The 14,316-nt window shown below is 35.1% G+C and overlaps 2 protein-coding genes across 6 annotated transcripts; both read left to right on the forward strand.

The window, feature by feature from the left end:
* The first annotated feature begins 515 nt into the window (after window positions 1-515).
* LOC140977130 (autophagy-related protein 13a) lies at window positions 516-4,363 on the forward strand. 2 transcript variants are annotated; one of them, XM_073441719.1, is made up of 4 exons: window positions 516-668; window positions 1,110-2,683; window positions 2,778-2,959; window positions 3,787-4,363. In XM_073441719.1, exons 2-4 carry the CDS (start codon window positions 1,352-1,354, stop codon window positions 4,103-4,105), a joined length of 1,833 nt encoding a protein of 610 aa, XP_073297820.1. In that variant the 5' UTR covers window positions 516-668; window positions 1,110-1,351; the 3' UTR covers window positions 4,106-4,363. The 2 variants fall into 2 exon arrangements, with proteins under 2 accessions (XP_073297820.1, XP_073297819.1); XM_073441718.1 differs by having other exon boundaries at window positions 518-2,683.
* Window positions 4,364-7,089: 2,726 nt separating this feature from the next.
* LOC140977131 (membrane protein of ER body-like protein) lies at window positions 7,090-14,305 on the forward strand. Of its 4 annotated transcripts, XM_073441720.1 has the most exons (11): window positions 7,090-7,596; window positions 8,941-9,069; window positions 9,349-9,429; window positions 9,711-10,328; window positions 10,631-10,771; window positions 10,998-11,114; window positions 12,209-12,364; window positions 12,601-12,723; window positions 12,843-13,097; window positions 13,386-13,447; window positions 13,584-14,305. In XM_073441720.1, exons 1-11 carry the CDS (start codon window positions 7,290-7,292, stop codon window positions 14,067-14,069), a joined length of 2,475 nt encoding a protein of 824 aa, XP_073297821.1. In that variant the 5' UTR covers window positions 7,090-7,289; the 3' UTR covers window positions 14,070-14,305. The 4 variants fall into 4 exon arrangements, with proteins under 4 accessions (XP_073297821.1, XP_073297822.1, XP_073297823.1 ...); XM_073441721.1 differs by lacking the exon at window positions 9,349-9,429 and having other exon boundaries at window positions 7,092-7,596; XM_073441723.1 differs by lacking the exons at window positions 7,090-7,596; window positions 9,349-9,429 and adding an exon at window positions 7,830-7,950.
* Window positions 14,306-14,316: the final 11 nt, after the last annotated feature.

The following is a 14,316-nucleotide window of genomic DNA, read 5'->3' on the forward strand; positions in this document are numbered from 1 at the left end:
CGTTACCTGTCAATTTGTTGTGGCCGCCAGAGAACTTCCTATATTCTGAATTTGTGACTAAAAATTAATTTCCAAATAAGAAATGGTAGGCATATGACTAATAATTTTTAATTGCTTCTTTAAAACAAATCATACATTTATGTCTGGAAAATATTTGTATCCCATAATCACGTACTAAAAATTTATCAACTTTGTTATTTAAAGAATTTTCTCATAGATAATTTGATTATTATAACTAAAATTTGCATTCACGTTAATTTTACTGTCATTTTTCGAGAATGTGCAAGGTTCTTGAAATTTGAGGCTCAATTTCTGATCGGTTACTTCAAAATCAAATTAAGTAATTAAAATCGACATTAAAATTGTAATTACAAATACTAAAAACAACATAGTTTTATCTATATAATTCCAAATTTGGGAATTTAATATATTATCATCACTGGTTGTGACCAATTTCGCCTGTACTATCTCTGTAATGAATCTAATTTAATTAACATTAATTAAATCATAGACCACATAATTAATTGCTTTGTCTTCCCCTTGAGTCTGTGCACTCTACGCAATCTCTTTGCTTCGATCTTTCTTAATATCCCTTTCCTTTATATTTCTCTTTTGTAATCTCTCTCGCATCCATTTCTTGCAGAAACTGTTCTCGAATTCTCTTTCAAGTTGGTGTTCTTTGTTAATTTAAATAATTTTGAATTTATAGTTATTTTTGTACTATTTTGGTTGCTTTTTCAATTTTACTTGTTCGATTTATTTATGGTTAAGCTGTAGGTTGGACACGAAATTACGGGGGGTAAATTTTCACGGGCTTGATTTTTTTTTTTTCGATTATATGCAGTATTCTTGAACTCCGGTCATGTTTTTGTTCGTGTATTTACCTTTTCTTTCCTCTGATTCGGTTATTTTGGCTTGCATATTTTTAAATCTTCAATCTTGAATCTGGCGTGTTGCACCGTTTGCTGTGCTTTCTGTTGCATGAATTCGAAATTCTCATGTTGTCTATTTTATACCACGGTAGCTGATCTTTAATGATTGGGCTACTACCGGCTCCTTTATTCTGCATTTCCCTCTATTAAATTTTGGGGATCTATTTTATTTCTCAGGCATGTGTATATACGCGTGACAGCTTGTATGAGGGAGCTCATGGATGTCAGATTTTTCCGTCTTGTGTTTGAAAAATTGTGGGGAAAAGAGGAAAAAGAAAACTTCGTTGAAAACCCAGGAATATTTTACATTAATGGTTAGGAATTGATAGGATTATTAATCTTGGGAAAGATTGGATGCATAGTGAAATCATATATATAACGATGGAAACCAGGATCTGAGATTTGGTTTATATAGACAAATGGATTTGCAGAGTTATCCTCGTGGGGAACATGGAAGGTTTGAACAAATACTTAATCAGTTTCTTTTGAAAAGTTTGCATGTTGTATTGGATTCAAGGGTTCCTGCCAGTAGGCCCCCTAGTCGGAGTACAGAAGTCAGAAAGAGCGACAGATGGTTCAACTTAGCATTAGGAGATCGTCCAGCCGCTATGGAAAGTTTGAGTTTTTGGAATAGGAGTTTGATGGAACCTATGATAATTGATGTTATACTTGTTACAGAAACACAAAACTCTTTATCAGATCATGATTCCCTCACAACTTTGGCTCCGGAGATGTCAATGGAGACGGTTGTAGAGAGGTGGATTGTTCAATATGAGTCTCTTAGGTCAACGTCTCCTCAAATTGTTGATGCTTCTTACAAGAAAACATACAAGAAATCGATTGTACTGTTGCGCACTGTTTATTCTATGTTGAGGATCCTTCCTGCATATAAGGCATTCCGAAAACTATGTTCTGTGAATCGGAATAGCCATTTTGATATCAATTATAAAGTCTACTCATTTTGTTCCCCTTTTTCAAGAGAGGAGGAGCAATCGATGAAGAAATATAATTTTACTCCGGTTGATGCCCAACAAGGCCGCCTTTCCGTATCTGTGATATATCGTGAAGATTTATCTGATTTCAATCTGGATTCCGTCATATCGTTTCCCCCAGAAATAATTACTGACTACGTAGGTAGCCCCCTTACTCCCCCTATGAGGGCATTTCCTTCTACATCGTCTCCGAAGAGTGCTCGTGCCACATCTTTCCCAATAAGAGCGAGAGAATCAACTTCTGCATCACCATTTCAACGACCGCACAGCTGGGCAAGTGGTCTCCACAGGGATGGTTATTCTCAACAGTTCCAAGCATTCGGTGAATCTCCACCATTATATCGCTCCCCATATGAATATTCAACTTCTCTTACCGACATACAAAGCAATAGAACACAAACACAGAGAATCCCTACTTATCACAAATCTACATCTGATGACTTACTTTCTCCTCCTTTCTCATCATCTCCTTCCCCATCTCCCCCTGCATATTTTGCTGCGGGAATTCCCATGCATAGTCGTATGCGTTCAGAAACAGCTCCTATGAGTATTCCACATCCAATGATGGGCAGAAGTCCAAGATACCTTTCTCCAAATTTATCTGATTCAAGCAGGCATTCTCTCCCGCCTCTATCTCCTAGAAACACAAAATGTGATCCTTCACCTCATGGGTCTCCATCTGGAATTAGGTCAATAAAGAAACAAGATTCACTCAGAGCTGGAGAGTTGTGTTGCGGGCCGATAAACCTTGGTCAAAAGGTGCATCTTTCAATGAGTTTCAGCTCGTGGTTACTAGTTTTCATTGTTTTGGGTGAGTTAGTCTTACTGATTTACTTTTGCTTGTGTTCCTTAGATATCAAGAGATGCGAAAGAGGATTCTGGAAGGTTTTCAAGTTTGCAGTCCTCAAATAGTTCGCCATGCTTTGGATTCTCAAGAAGCTCCAGCAGATTATCTTTCCAGGATGACTTTGGCGATTGTGATTTTTCCTGTCCCTTTATCGTGGATGATGTGGATTCAACTGATTTCCACACTAGGTAATTTGGATTGCTATTTGTAATGCATCAAAATGCGGTTTAACTAACATTTCATGGTTAACCAGTGAACATGTTGCATCTGACAGTATGCTCATAATCGCAAGAACCTTAAGCTGAATATGGAAAGCAGAGAGAACGCATGTGCTTGTCTTTTCTTAACTTCTTCTGCCTCCACTTGCATACTTGTATAAACTAAAGGTCCACCAACTGCATTTTTGTAATCTAAGATTCTACCAAGCAACATATGATTATTTTGTTAAGTTTGATGTTAAATGCATATTTGATTTAGATGTTGAAGGCATTCATCATTTTTGGTTATTTGTAACTTGAATTTTATATTTCATTTTTCATTTCTGTTGTATGGAACCAAAATGGGTTCTAGTTCTGCATTTGTCTGTCAGTCCTCTCTTTTGAAATTTTCTTGCAATGGAGTTCATCAGGATTCATTGTCATAACTCTGTTCACCAGTTACAAGAGAGCCGGTGAGTACATAAGAGAAAACTTTGATCCATAAAAAAGGGACGTTATTATCCAAACCCCTTCTAGTATGCATAATTTGAAGTGTTACTGATATAAAAGAAAATGCATCACTCTTGTCTGTTGTTTAATATTCTACAGTTCTAGTCTGTGTTCATGTATGTCGTCTCTTTAAATACTATCACCTTTATGTAACTGGGGTGCTAGTTGTGTTTATCTAAAGATCTGTGCAATTATGTTTGAAAAAGGAATTTTGTGCATTTACTTGCTTTAAGGTCGAGGTATGTGGTTTCTTGCTAACATTATGCCTTGGTTACTTGTGGAGCTGAATTCATTTCTTTATCATACAGTCAAAATCTTGATGGTGCCAATGTTTCAGAAGTTACTTCCCAGTCATCTTCAACAGTCAAGAAATCTCAGGATGCAGCTGTTGGTGCCCTTGTTCACATGCTTAAAATGGCCCCTCCCCTGCGCCAAGATTCAAGCCATTATACATCTTACGCCTCTGAAGTCGAACCAGAGAAAGAAGTTGGAACTGTTTCTGATTTTTTTAAGCCTCGGAAGACATCTGATGCGCTCGAAGAACTTAAAGTTTACAGAGAAATGAAAGATGTACTGCTTTCCAGAAGTGCAGCTCGGATGGCTGGCGCTGAAAAAACTGGAACTTGATCGTCGGCAGGTACATTCCTTTACATGATAGTCTTAAAAGGACGGTGAACAAGGGTTGTGGCTTGTCGTTGATAGTCTTTTAGACGTAAACTATTCTTCTTTAAGCAACATTATGTCTAGAAACAGTGAACAGGTTGACTGTTGCAATCTTTTACAGAAATTTGACATGTTCCAAGTTTTAATCAATAGCCAACCGGGGCCACAAAAATGTCCTGGTAATGAAAAAATATGCTCTTTCCATCGATGTGTGTTCTAATGGATGTTGAGGCACACACACAGCTATGTATATGGCTTTAATTAATATTTTTTCTTGCATTTCCTGCTAGTGTGGTTGCACTTGGGTGGGACTCTTTCTTTCGTCCCTGCCACCATTCCCTGAATGAGTGAATGGTGAGTTCTTCAAATGCATCCTCTGCTCGAGTTGCTTCCGTATTTTTACTTTGGGGCCGTTGGGGTTGGTTGTGCGTTTGTGTGTGTATATGTGAATTAGCAAGTATTGTATTGTATGTGTATCTATATATGCTTGTGTGTATTATTTAACTTCTTTTCTCAAGTGTTGGATAAACGTTACAATTTTAGGAGATCATATGACAAAATGTCAAACAAAAGATGAGTAACTAAATTTTAATAAAGATCTTCTATCGGATCTTTTCTTCTTGTAATAATGTGATAAATGGGAAGACAAGATTAGATGTATCCGAATTAATTATATATATATACACACTGACGCACGCATATATAAAAAATAAATCGGTAGATATGTAAATTGGATTCAATGAGTAGTGCAGCTCCGAATTAATTATCTATACTAGTGGCTTATACTATTTTGCGTGTACGTAATATATGTTAATTTGCTTACGTTTGATATATGTTTATTTTTCGAGTATTATTTTAAATATAATTTTTTATATTTAAATGATGATTAAACATTTAAAGTGATTTATCATAGGTCATAATGCCAAAATAATCTCTGTAACGATCTCAAACTTTATAACGTACCAATACTTACACACACGATATGAAACCACTCAATGAATCCCATTGATTTATTTAGAAAAAGAATATGTAGGATTTAGATACTCATCGAGCAACAATTTATGCTACTTATGGGTATTTATGGGGTAGGTGGAGACCCTCATATTTACTTTTTGTCCCAACAATAAAATTAATAATAAATTTCGTATGAGACAGTCTCATATATATATATATATATTTATCCATGAGATGAATCAAATATGTTCATATTTACAATAATATTTACAATAATAAGTAATATTTTTGACATTGAAATTAATAATTTTTCATGAGTGTCTCAAATAAGATATTCATTTACAAAATTGATTCGAAATATCGTCTAATATTTTTATTATTTTTTGTGTAAAAATTAAATGTGCTCCGGAGTTTGTTGTGATCTAATGGATATTAATTAAATTGTACCTCAAGTAGGACATTGTACCAGTATCAACAATAATCAATCCATGAAAGTAATGGAATGGGACGCCCAGTCTTTTTTATACAAAATATAATTTGAATGAACACAAAAGACAAAAATAAATAAAATAACTAAGATTTTCTGAATTTTTTTTAAGTCAACCATCATACTGGTGAGGCCATTGTACACGCTATAAATTAAAACAATAAATTCAGTAAAATATCAACTCCTAACAACATCAATTAGCTTTCACACCACAAAATCCCCATGTTCATTTGCTATCACATTATTATATTTTCATAAAAATTTCTATGAGACGGTTTCATGAATCAATTTTATGAGATAAATATTCTATGAGTAGGTCTCTTGTGAGACGGTCTCACGAATCTTTATCTGTGAGATGGGTCAACCCTACCGATATTCACATTACTCTTAGTATAAAAAGTAATACTTTTTCATGGATGACCCAAATAAGAGATTTATATCACAAAATACGATCAGTGAAACCGTCTTACATAAGTTTTTGTTATCTTCTATTTCGATCACTCATGAAAAAATATTATATTTTATATCAAATATATTATTTTTTATTGTAAATATATATAAAATTCGTTTAAAAAAAAAACAACAACTTTTGTATTTTTTACTTCCATTGTACGTCAGACTTGTCCCGCTGGCAGATTAGCCCACAAATATAATAAATTATAATAATTCACATAATTGAATATTGCCCCCCATCCTTTTCACTAGGGTGGCTAATTGAATAATACTGCATGCCAATGAATGCTGGTGTAAATTGAAACCAGAAATTTGAAACATAAAAATTTTTGTGAGACAATTTTACTAGGCATATTTTATGAGACAGATCTCTTATTTAAGTCATCTGTGAAAAAATATTATTTTTTATGCTAAGAGTATTATTTTTTATTATGAATATCGGTAGGGTTGATCAGTCTCACAGATAAAGATTCGTGATACCGTCTCACAAAAGACCTACTCAATTTGAAAATGGACCCGTTTAAGATGAAGTGTGATATTAAATATTTGTTTTTCATAGCTTGTAAGAAGGTGGCAAATTTTTTTAAAAAATAAAGACAATATATTTATTTTGTAAATTTAATTATTATAAAATTTTAATCAACAAGAGATTATGCAAAAATATTGAATCTCAATATTGGTAGTCGCATGCATGAGCAATTGATTTTTTATTCAAAAAAATGATTCAGATCCAATAATATCTTTTTCAAAACAGTATGAATGATAATAGTTGACCTGAAGTTTAATGCCATTCAGGGTAGGGATTAATCAAACTTCGTTTTACAGATAATTTGCAAGAGAGCAGGTTGACCGATCAAACAAATTATTCCCAAAAAAAAAATATTCTCGATAATTCATAAAAAAAAAAATCCCAAAGTTGATTTATACTGTAACTATTTCAAGAAAATGAAGATAAAGGAGCTAAATGAGACATGCAAACATGATCCAGGAGATAATCTACATTTATAAATTAATTTAATATTCGTACTATTTTTAAGCAAGTATTGGTTGGGAAGCTTGTTAGCTGATGCAAGGTTCGCATTTATTGCTTCCAGCAAATATATAAGAACCAGGAAGAGGCCATCTACCAGCAGATAAGCCTCCCATCCTTTTCTGTGCAGTTGTTTGAATATAAAAATTTCATCTTGGTTATTGGGCATAGCTAATCCCCATCTGAAAGAAAAGCTGTTTCTTTTGGCCTTGTTTCTGTGAGAGATGGAAAAAGAAGAGCAAAAATGGGAGCAAGAAGAGGTGGAGGAAGAACAAGAAGAAGAGGAGGCTAGTCTTCAAGTAAGAAAGTCAAGGCCTGTAAATGAAACCGGGAGCACTGAAAGTGCCATTGTTGAGACTGAAAATAACAATGGGACTTCCGAGAGTAATGGACATGGGACTAAAGATTTCGAGTCAACTCTTGAAAACGGGGAGGGAAAAGATGAACTTGACGTGGTTGTTGGAAATGAAGAAGAAGTCTCAAATGAGCTGCAAAAATCGGACAATCTTGTTTTCTTTGAGGAAGATGAAGGTAAATAATCGACGAGTACAGTCAATTATTACGGGTGTTTTTTTTTGCCACCTTTCAAGCTTTTATTCTCCATGGATCCTGTGATTGTGATGTTGTATAGCTTTCTGAGTAACATCTTCTTTGAAATACGATCAAGAACAGTACTTTGAAATTTTATTGCTTTTTAACCCCACTCCAGCTCCACTTTTAGCCCTACATGTTTGTTAAGTGATTTTTTTTTTTTTAAAATGGCCCTTTTCGTATTCTTTCCCTTAATTCTTTAAACTTATGAAAAGTTCTTTCTATTAAATATTATTGATGAAGATTTGCCTCTTAACTCTTGTCGATCCCTTCCCAATTTATTTTATGGTAGAGGTAAAGAACTTTACTTTGAAAAGGCTTTTTATAATCCTTTCCATAAATTATTATTCCTGAACGCAATTGTATCTTGAGTCACAGTGTTCTCGATAATGAAACAGATCTGAACACTCAATCCACCCCTTTTAGTGGAATATCTTGTGGTGAAGTGTGATAATTTTTCTGAGAGTTTTAAAATTGTACATAGAGGAATTGATTCCACTTTAAGTTAAAATCGGGTGGTGGTTAGATCTTGGAGTTGTCACTATATAAGTTGCGTTAATGAACGATATGCCCACTTTAGAAGTTTGGGGATTTTATCTTCGAAGTTCATCTGTTACCAACGTAAAATATTACATGTCCCACTTTGGCTCTATGATTTTGGGTTTTATCTAATAAGCCGGAGGGGCTATTCCATCTTGAAGGTTAGTTAGTATTTTGGGTTTCGCCCCTGATTTTGGACATGTGGTCAAACGATGATGAACTTATTGAGAGTCGACACAGTGGAAGGACCGACCTGTGAACGGCTATCATCCGGTCATCGTTTTTAATATATACCTGTTCATATCACATGCTAAATTAAGGTGGATATACCGAATATTAATTGGTGAATGAAATCAATGCAGCTGCCGCAGGCAATGTTACATGTTCCACGTTTGCTCTACTATAAAATGTGAAGTGACTAACAAGTTTGAGGAGTTATTTCACTTAGAATACTAGTTTTTTTTCCGGAAATACTCTTACTCTGCCATTGATTTATTGGAAAATTCATGCAGCACAGGATCCTAAGACATAATCTCAGCTGTTTCTATGCATATCATCCTGTTTCCATTTTCACGTCAGTGCTAAAATGTCTTGCAACCAATAAATCCTTGTCGACGAGCGTGTCCTGTTAAAATGTCTACATACCAGACACATCGAACATTGCTATACCATTAAATCATGCGTTAGTTTAGGTGTCATTTGCAATTATTACAATTGCATTACGTCTCTCTTTTGTTACTGAAGGAACATGGAAGTGTCGAATCTGCTCTTGGATATATCGGAATGGAAGTGCATGTGTTGACCATATTCAGAATCATAAAGGGCAATTGCATAAGCTGATGAATGAGAAAACTTTAAATAATGAATCTGGAGGTTAGTAGATACTACAATAGAAAGAAACCTTTAAAATCGTTGAAAATTGCAGAACGTGCAACTTTTAATGTTCTTGGAAGGGCCGATCTCAGGAAATCGACAACATTATAGAGACGGACTTTCCGTTTTCATGCTGTGTTCTAAAAAATTTGATCCTCACAATGGTAAAAATTATATTCGCAAGCACCCCAAGAATCCATATAAGTTTTTGGTAGATATTTTGACTTACATCTCTCTGGATATACATATATTGATAATAACAGTTTCATTGTAAAGTAGATATTCAGTTATCTTTTGATGTTCAAAGGAAGGGCAACAGAAGACATAATCGTGCTTCTGAGAACAGCTTGGGATGCATATGTATGAATCATAGTTCCCTGTAATTTTATCTCATAACTTGGCTGTTTCATCATCATCCCTCTACCTTCCAAGAAGCCCTCATTGATGACTCATGAAGAAAATATTTCTTCTCTCTCTCCATTCTTTCTGGTCCTCAACTTTTTCGTCATCTTAAATTAATGTGCAAACTGCCCATGCTTACAGTTTACTAGATCATATCTTTTTTATGATGATTTGTTTCGTTGTTCTATCCTTGTATTTTGAGTTTAGCTGGCGGAGGTTTAATTCACATATTTTCCCAGGCAATGAAATTACTCCTCAGAACTCTGGAGATCAGCAAATTGAAAAAAGCAATGGACACAACGAACTGGACATCTTGTCTCAAGAATTTGATGCGCTGCATAATTCCACGTCTACAGTAAACGGAGGATCTGGAGGACATCTCAATGATGATAACTTGTCTTATTCAGATCATCAGCAGAATGGAATTCGGGAGGGTGATGGCTTGTCTAACTCATATCTTAAGTCTTCTGGAGAAATAGAATGTGAAGAGGTTTACGTGGTACCTGGGGATGAACTTGAAGTAACGGAAATAGATGTGGAACAAGTATTACAAAAGCAAACAACACATGATTTATACTGTCCTAATTGTAATTCTTGTATCACGCGAAGGGTTATTCTTCGCAAAAGAAAACGCGGGATTCGACTTTCTGCACAAGACATTAAGCGTAACAAATTAGAAGCTGTAGCTGACTCCAAGTTAGATGCTGACTCATTTCAGGTGTCTAGTACTGTGGTACATGAAACTGATTATATTGGTGATGATAGTACTCCGTTAATAGCAACAAATGTCACTGATCATGACAGAGAGCCTGATTTATTCAGATGCATGTCATGCTTCAGCTTTTTCTTTCCAACCGGTAAGTATTTTTCAGACTGAACAGAATTTTATATCACGTCAATGCTTCTAGCTATATTGGTGAAATCTGAAATAAAGATATACCAAAAGGTTCATGCTCATTTAATTCATTTAAGTGTCATTGAAGTATATATGTTTCACCTATATGCATACATACAAAATGATAATATGGAATAATTGTCAAAATGAATGGATCTTTCATTCTGTTGTTACATGTTGGTGTAGTACAACTTGCTATGTAAAACATTTTTACAACCAGTTTCTTAAATATACAAGTCATGATGTGTTCTATTATATGTTCAGGAAATGGATTTAAGTTGTTCCGGATATTTGAAGGGAAAAAGGTGAAAGTTAACATCAAGGATGAACAAGTTTCAAGTACCAAGAAGAATTGGTTTGCCTCCATGCTCACATTCAATAAGCCAGAAACAGCAGTTGCACGAGGTAGAGTCCTTTATTGTATCCATTAATCCTTCTTACTCATGATCATATGGTACCAAAATTGAGTTTAATTCGATAAATACCTTAAGTATACTATATCGTGTCAAAAAAGATAATAACCCTTTCATAAGTTTTTGAATATTTAGTTTGGTTGCCTGGTTAAATTTTTACACTTTCTGTGATAAAGTCCTTAAGGGGGAGAAGAACTTATGGTTTCAGTCACATGCAGGAAGTAAGTCTGGCGAAGATGTGAGAAAAAGTGATGAGGGACTTGTTCCTTCTTCCAACATCATTGATCACAAAGTATCGGTTGACGCAGTTTCAGACAAAACAGACGAGAAGATAGGTAAAAACACCATGTTTTAACTTTTCATGTTAGTCTGAATATAGTCCATAGACTGTCAAATTTTGGAGCCCTCCCAATTTTGTCACCCTTATATTCTTTTCCCCCATTTTTCCCTCTCATTGCATCGGCATATCCATATTCTATCAGCCTTAGTACCTTTAGGTGGAAATTTTGATTTTTTAAACTTCTCAATCCCAATATTCCATTCATTACAGTTAGCCATTTTAAAGTAATTGCTGTTCTGTGAAAGATGACCATGGAATTTTACACTTACCTAGAAAAAGTTGTCCAGTTGTGTATTACCCGGAGAAATGATACTCAAATAAGCATTCTCCTGTCAAATCCTTTTTGTGACATGCTAAATGTTTTTTTCTGGAAAGAGCATGGAGTCTGAATAGCCTTCCCACTCCCTGTAGTACAACTACTATCGGTATTTATTTTCTGTGGTGCATGCAATAGAAGCAACAATAGAACACATCGAAGCATATACCGGTGATCAGTTGCAGGAATCTAAGTCTGGCAAAAAAGCCCAAATGAATCATGGGACCAATCTATCAACAAAAACACCTCCTAGTGGGCCCCATTTCACTAATGGAGAATCATCTGAGCATGACATCTCGTCATCAAAAGGTGGTATGAATTTGCTAATTTCATCAAATGAAGTATTTATGACCTTTGAGGAAACCAAAGGAAGGTCAAATATCCAACCAGAAAATACAGATAAGCAAAGTTTGAAAGTTTGATTTCTTTCAGTGGTGACTTTTTTACAGTGTGGTAAAACTATGTAAATGGCCATTCTAACTTTCATTTGGGTATCTATTTCCCATGGTAACATGAAATGCATTTTTTTTATGTTGTCATAGCTAAACCGGTAATTTTGAAATTTTGGACTCTGCATTCTTGTTTATTCATTATCTGTTAAGAACGTATATTTGATGTTCATGAACCACTCTTTACTTTGATAATATTTAAGTTCTGCATTTCTACTATATCTATTTATTAACATCATATTTTTTCCAGCATGATAATAAATTATGAAGTTGCAACTATATTTTGTTTCAACTCCCGTAACTTGTGCACATCCATTGGTGCAGGTGATATGGCAACACCAGTTTATGTACTTGAAGATGTCGATGGCAGACTGGACATTTCATTAGCTGTTCCTCAAGAGGATCAAGACGTTGAAGCCACAATTGTTACTGAATCTGTAGTTGAAAATGAAAAAGCAAATTTTCAAAGTGGCGATGATGGTATCGGTTTTTTTTATAACTGTAGTCCTTTTTATTTGTTCCATAATTTCTTGAATTGGCGTAAATCAGTTCTCTACTCACAATTATTTGATGAAAATATCAATTACACGATTATCAAACTTAGATAGTTATTTTTGATTCGTGCATGAATTTCCATTCAGTTAGTTCCACGTTTCTTAATCATCTTGGTCTTGGAAATGCATGAATATGTTACATATGTTCCTTTGGACTGACAGGTCGAGTTTATCCCGCTAAAGTGTCTCAGCATATTGTCACCAAAACCAAATTTGAAGTCCACGCCGGAGAGTCATTGAAAATTGATGGCATTCCATCTGTAAACGGTGTTTCCATTGTACAAGGTACTGTAGACCAGTTGACACGTTACTTAGAATTTAAAAACATGTGGATGCCAAAAATAATCCAAGCATATAATTTCGTTCTTATTTTTCAAGTTTATCATCACAAAAATATGATACAGGAAAGGACACCGTGATAACTATAGATGCACGGCCGGTGGGTTCATCTCAAACTGGGCAAAATATAGTCTACCCAGAAGAAACAAACAGTGCATTGCATTCAGCACCTCAAGTTACTGTTGCTGATGCTGACGGAACTGAAGTGAGAAATGAGTCTGAAATTGAAGTGATTAAAAGCATAGTATATGGTGGATTAGCTGAGTCAATTACTAGCTTAGGTGTTGTATCATCTGCTGCTGGTGGTGGTGCTGCCACGTGTAAGTATGCTGTAAATTTTCTTAATTGGCTAACGATAATATGCATTATCATATTGTTTGCTGTCTTTTTTAGCATTCGAGTTGATATGAACACTTGTCTTATGATTTGATATGAAAACATACATTATCAATGAATTATTATTAAGTAAGATGTTAGAAACATAGTATTTGTCTTCATCTTTGTTATACCTGTCTCCACGTCAAACCATCTAGAAGATGAATTGTACTGCTGAATGACAGTCCTCATTCTGCCACTTTTTTGTTCACTTCTTTCTTCTTTGACAACAGTGAAAATTGTAGCTCTGGGAATAGCCAGTTTGATTGGAGGATTTTTTGTCATTTGTCAAAATGTAAGCAATCTTACTTTTCGACTCTGTTAAGTAACGATCTTTAGATATATCATAATTACTAAGATTACATCCTTTTCTTCTTCTTGGATAAGATGATGAAATATCTCATGTGATCATGTATGCATAAACATTACAGCTTTGGGAACTAAGGAGTGAGTGCACAGAGCAAGCCCTCAATCATGTTAGTCCAGTAATCGAGCGAAGAGATCGCTACAAAGAACTTCTTGGCCAAAAGGAAAATTTCGTAATTCATGCAATAGTTTCTATACTGTCATACATCATCTTTGGTTTAGTGGCTCCTGTGGCTTATGGTTTCTCATTCCGAAAGAGTGATAACAAAGAATTCAAGCTCATCTTGGTAGCGGCTGCTTCGCTTTTGTGCATTTGTGGATTAGCCGTCGGAAGAGCTTATGTTAGAAGACCCCCCAGGCCTTACCTAAAATCGGTTGTGACATATGTTCTTTTGGGATTTATGGTCTCGGGTCTTTCATACGTTGCTGGGGTACTGGTCGAAAGAATCTTGGAGAAGTTGGGTCTGTTCCATTCGAGTTCGGGTGATAATCTACTTCTCCGTCAGATGGAAACTGTACCATCATACTCAGGATATTGGACTTCACATTGAGTAACTAGTATACACAGGTGCTAAATGGCAAAAGAACTTCGGAAAAAATAGTGTGGGTTGCTTGGTTCTTCTTCGTATCCGAATTTGTCATATATTTTGTATGTCGTGCCCACTTTTTGGACTTCAACTTACAATGTTTGATGTGTTTAGACGATGCTAATCTATCTGTACGTGAGAGCAGAGTTGTGTTGTGTTGTGTTGAGATTATTAGAAATTTGCATCTTGTCCCCAGAAAAGCAGTTCTTCT

This window comes from Primulina huaijiensis, chromosome 5 (genome assembly GCF_012295235.1).
Source record: "Primulina huaijiensis isolate GDHJ02 chromosome 5, ASM1229523v2, whole genome shotgun sequence".
NCBI lineage: Eukaryota > Viridiplantae > Streptophyta > Magnoliopsida > Lamiales > Gesneriaceae > Primulina > Primulina huaijiensis.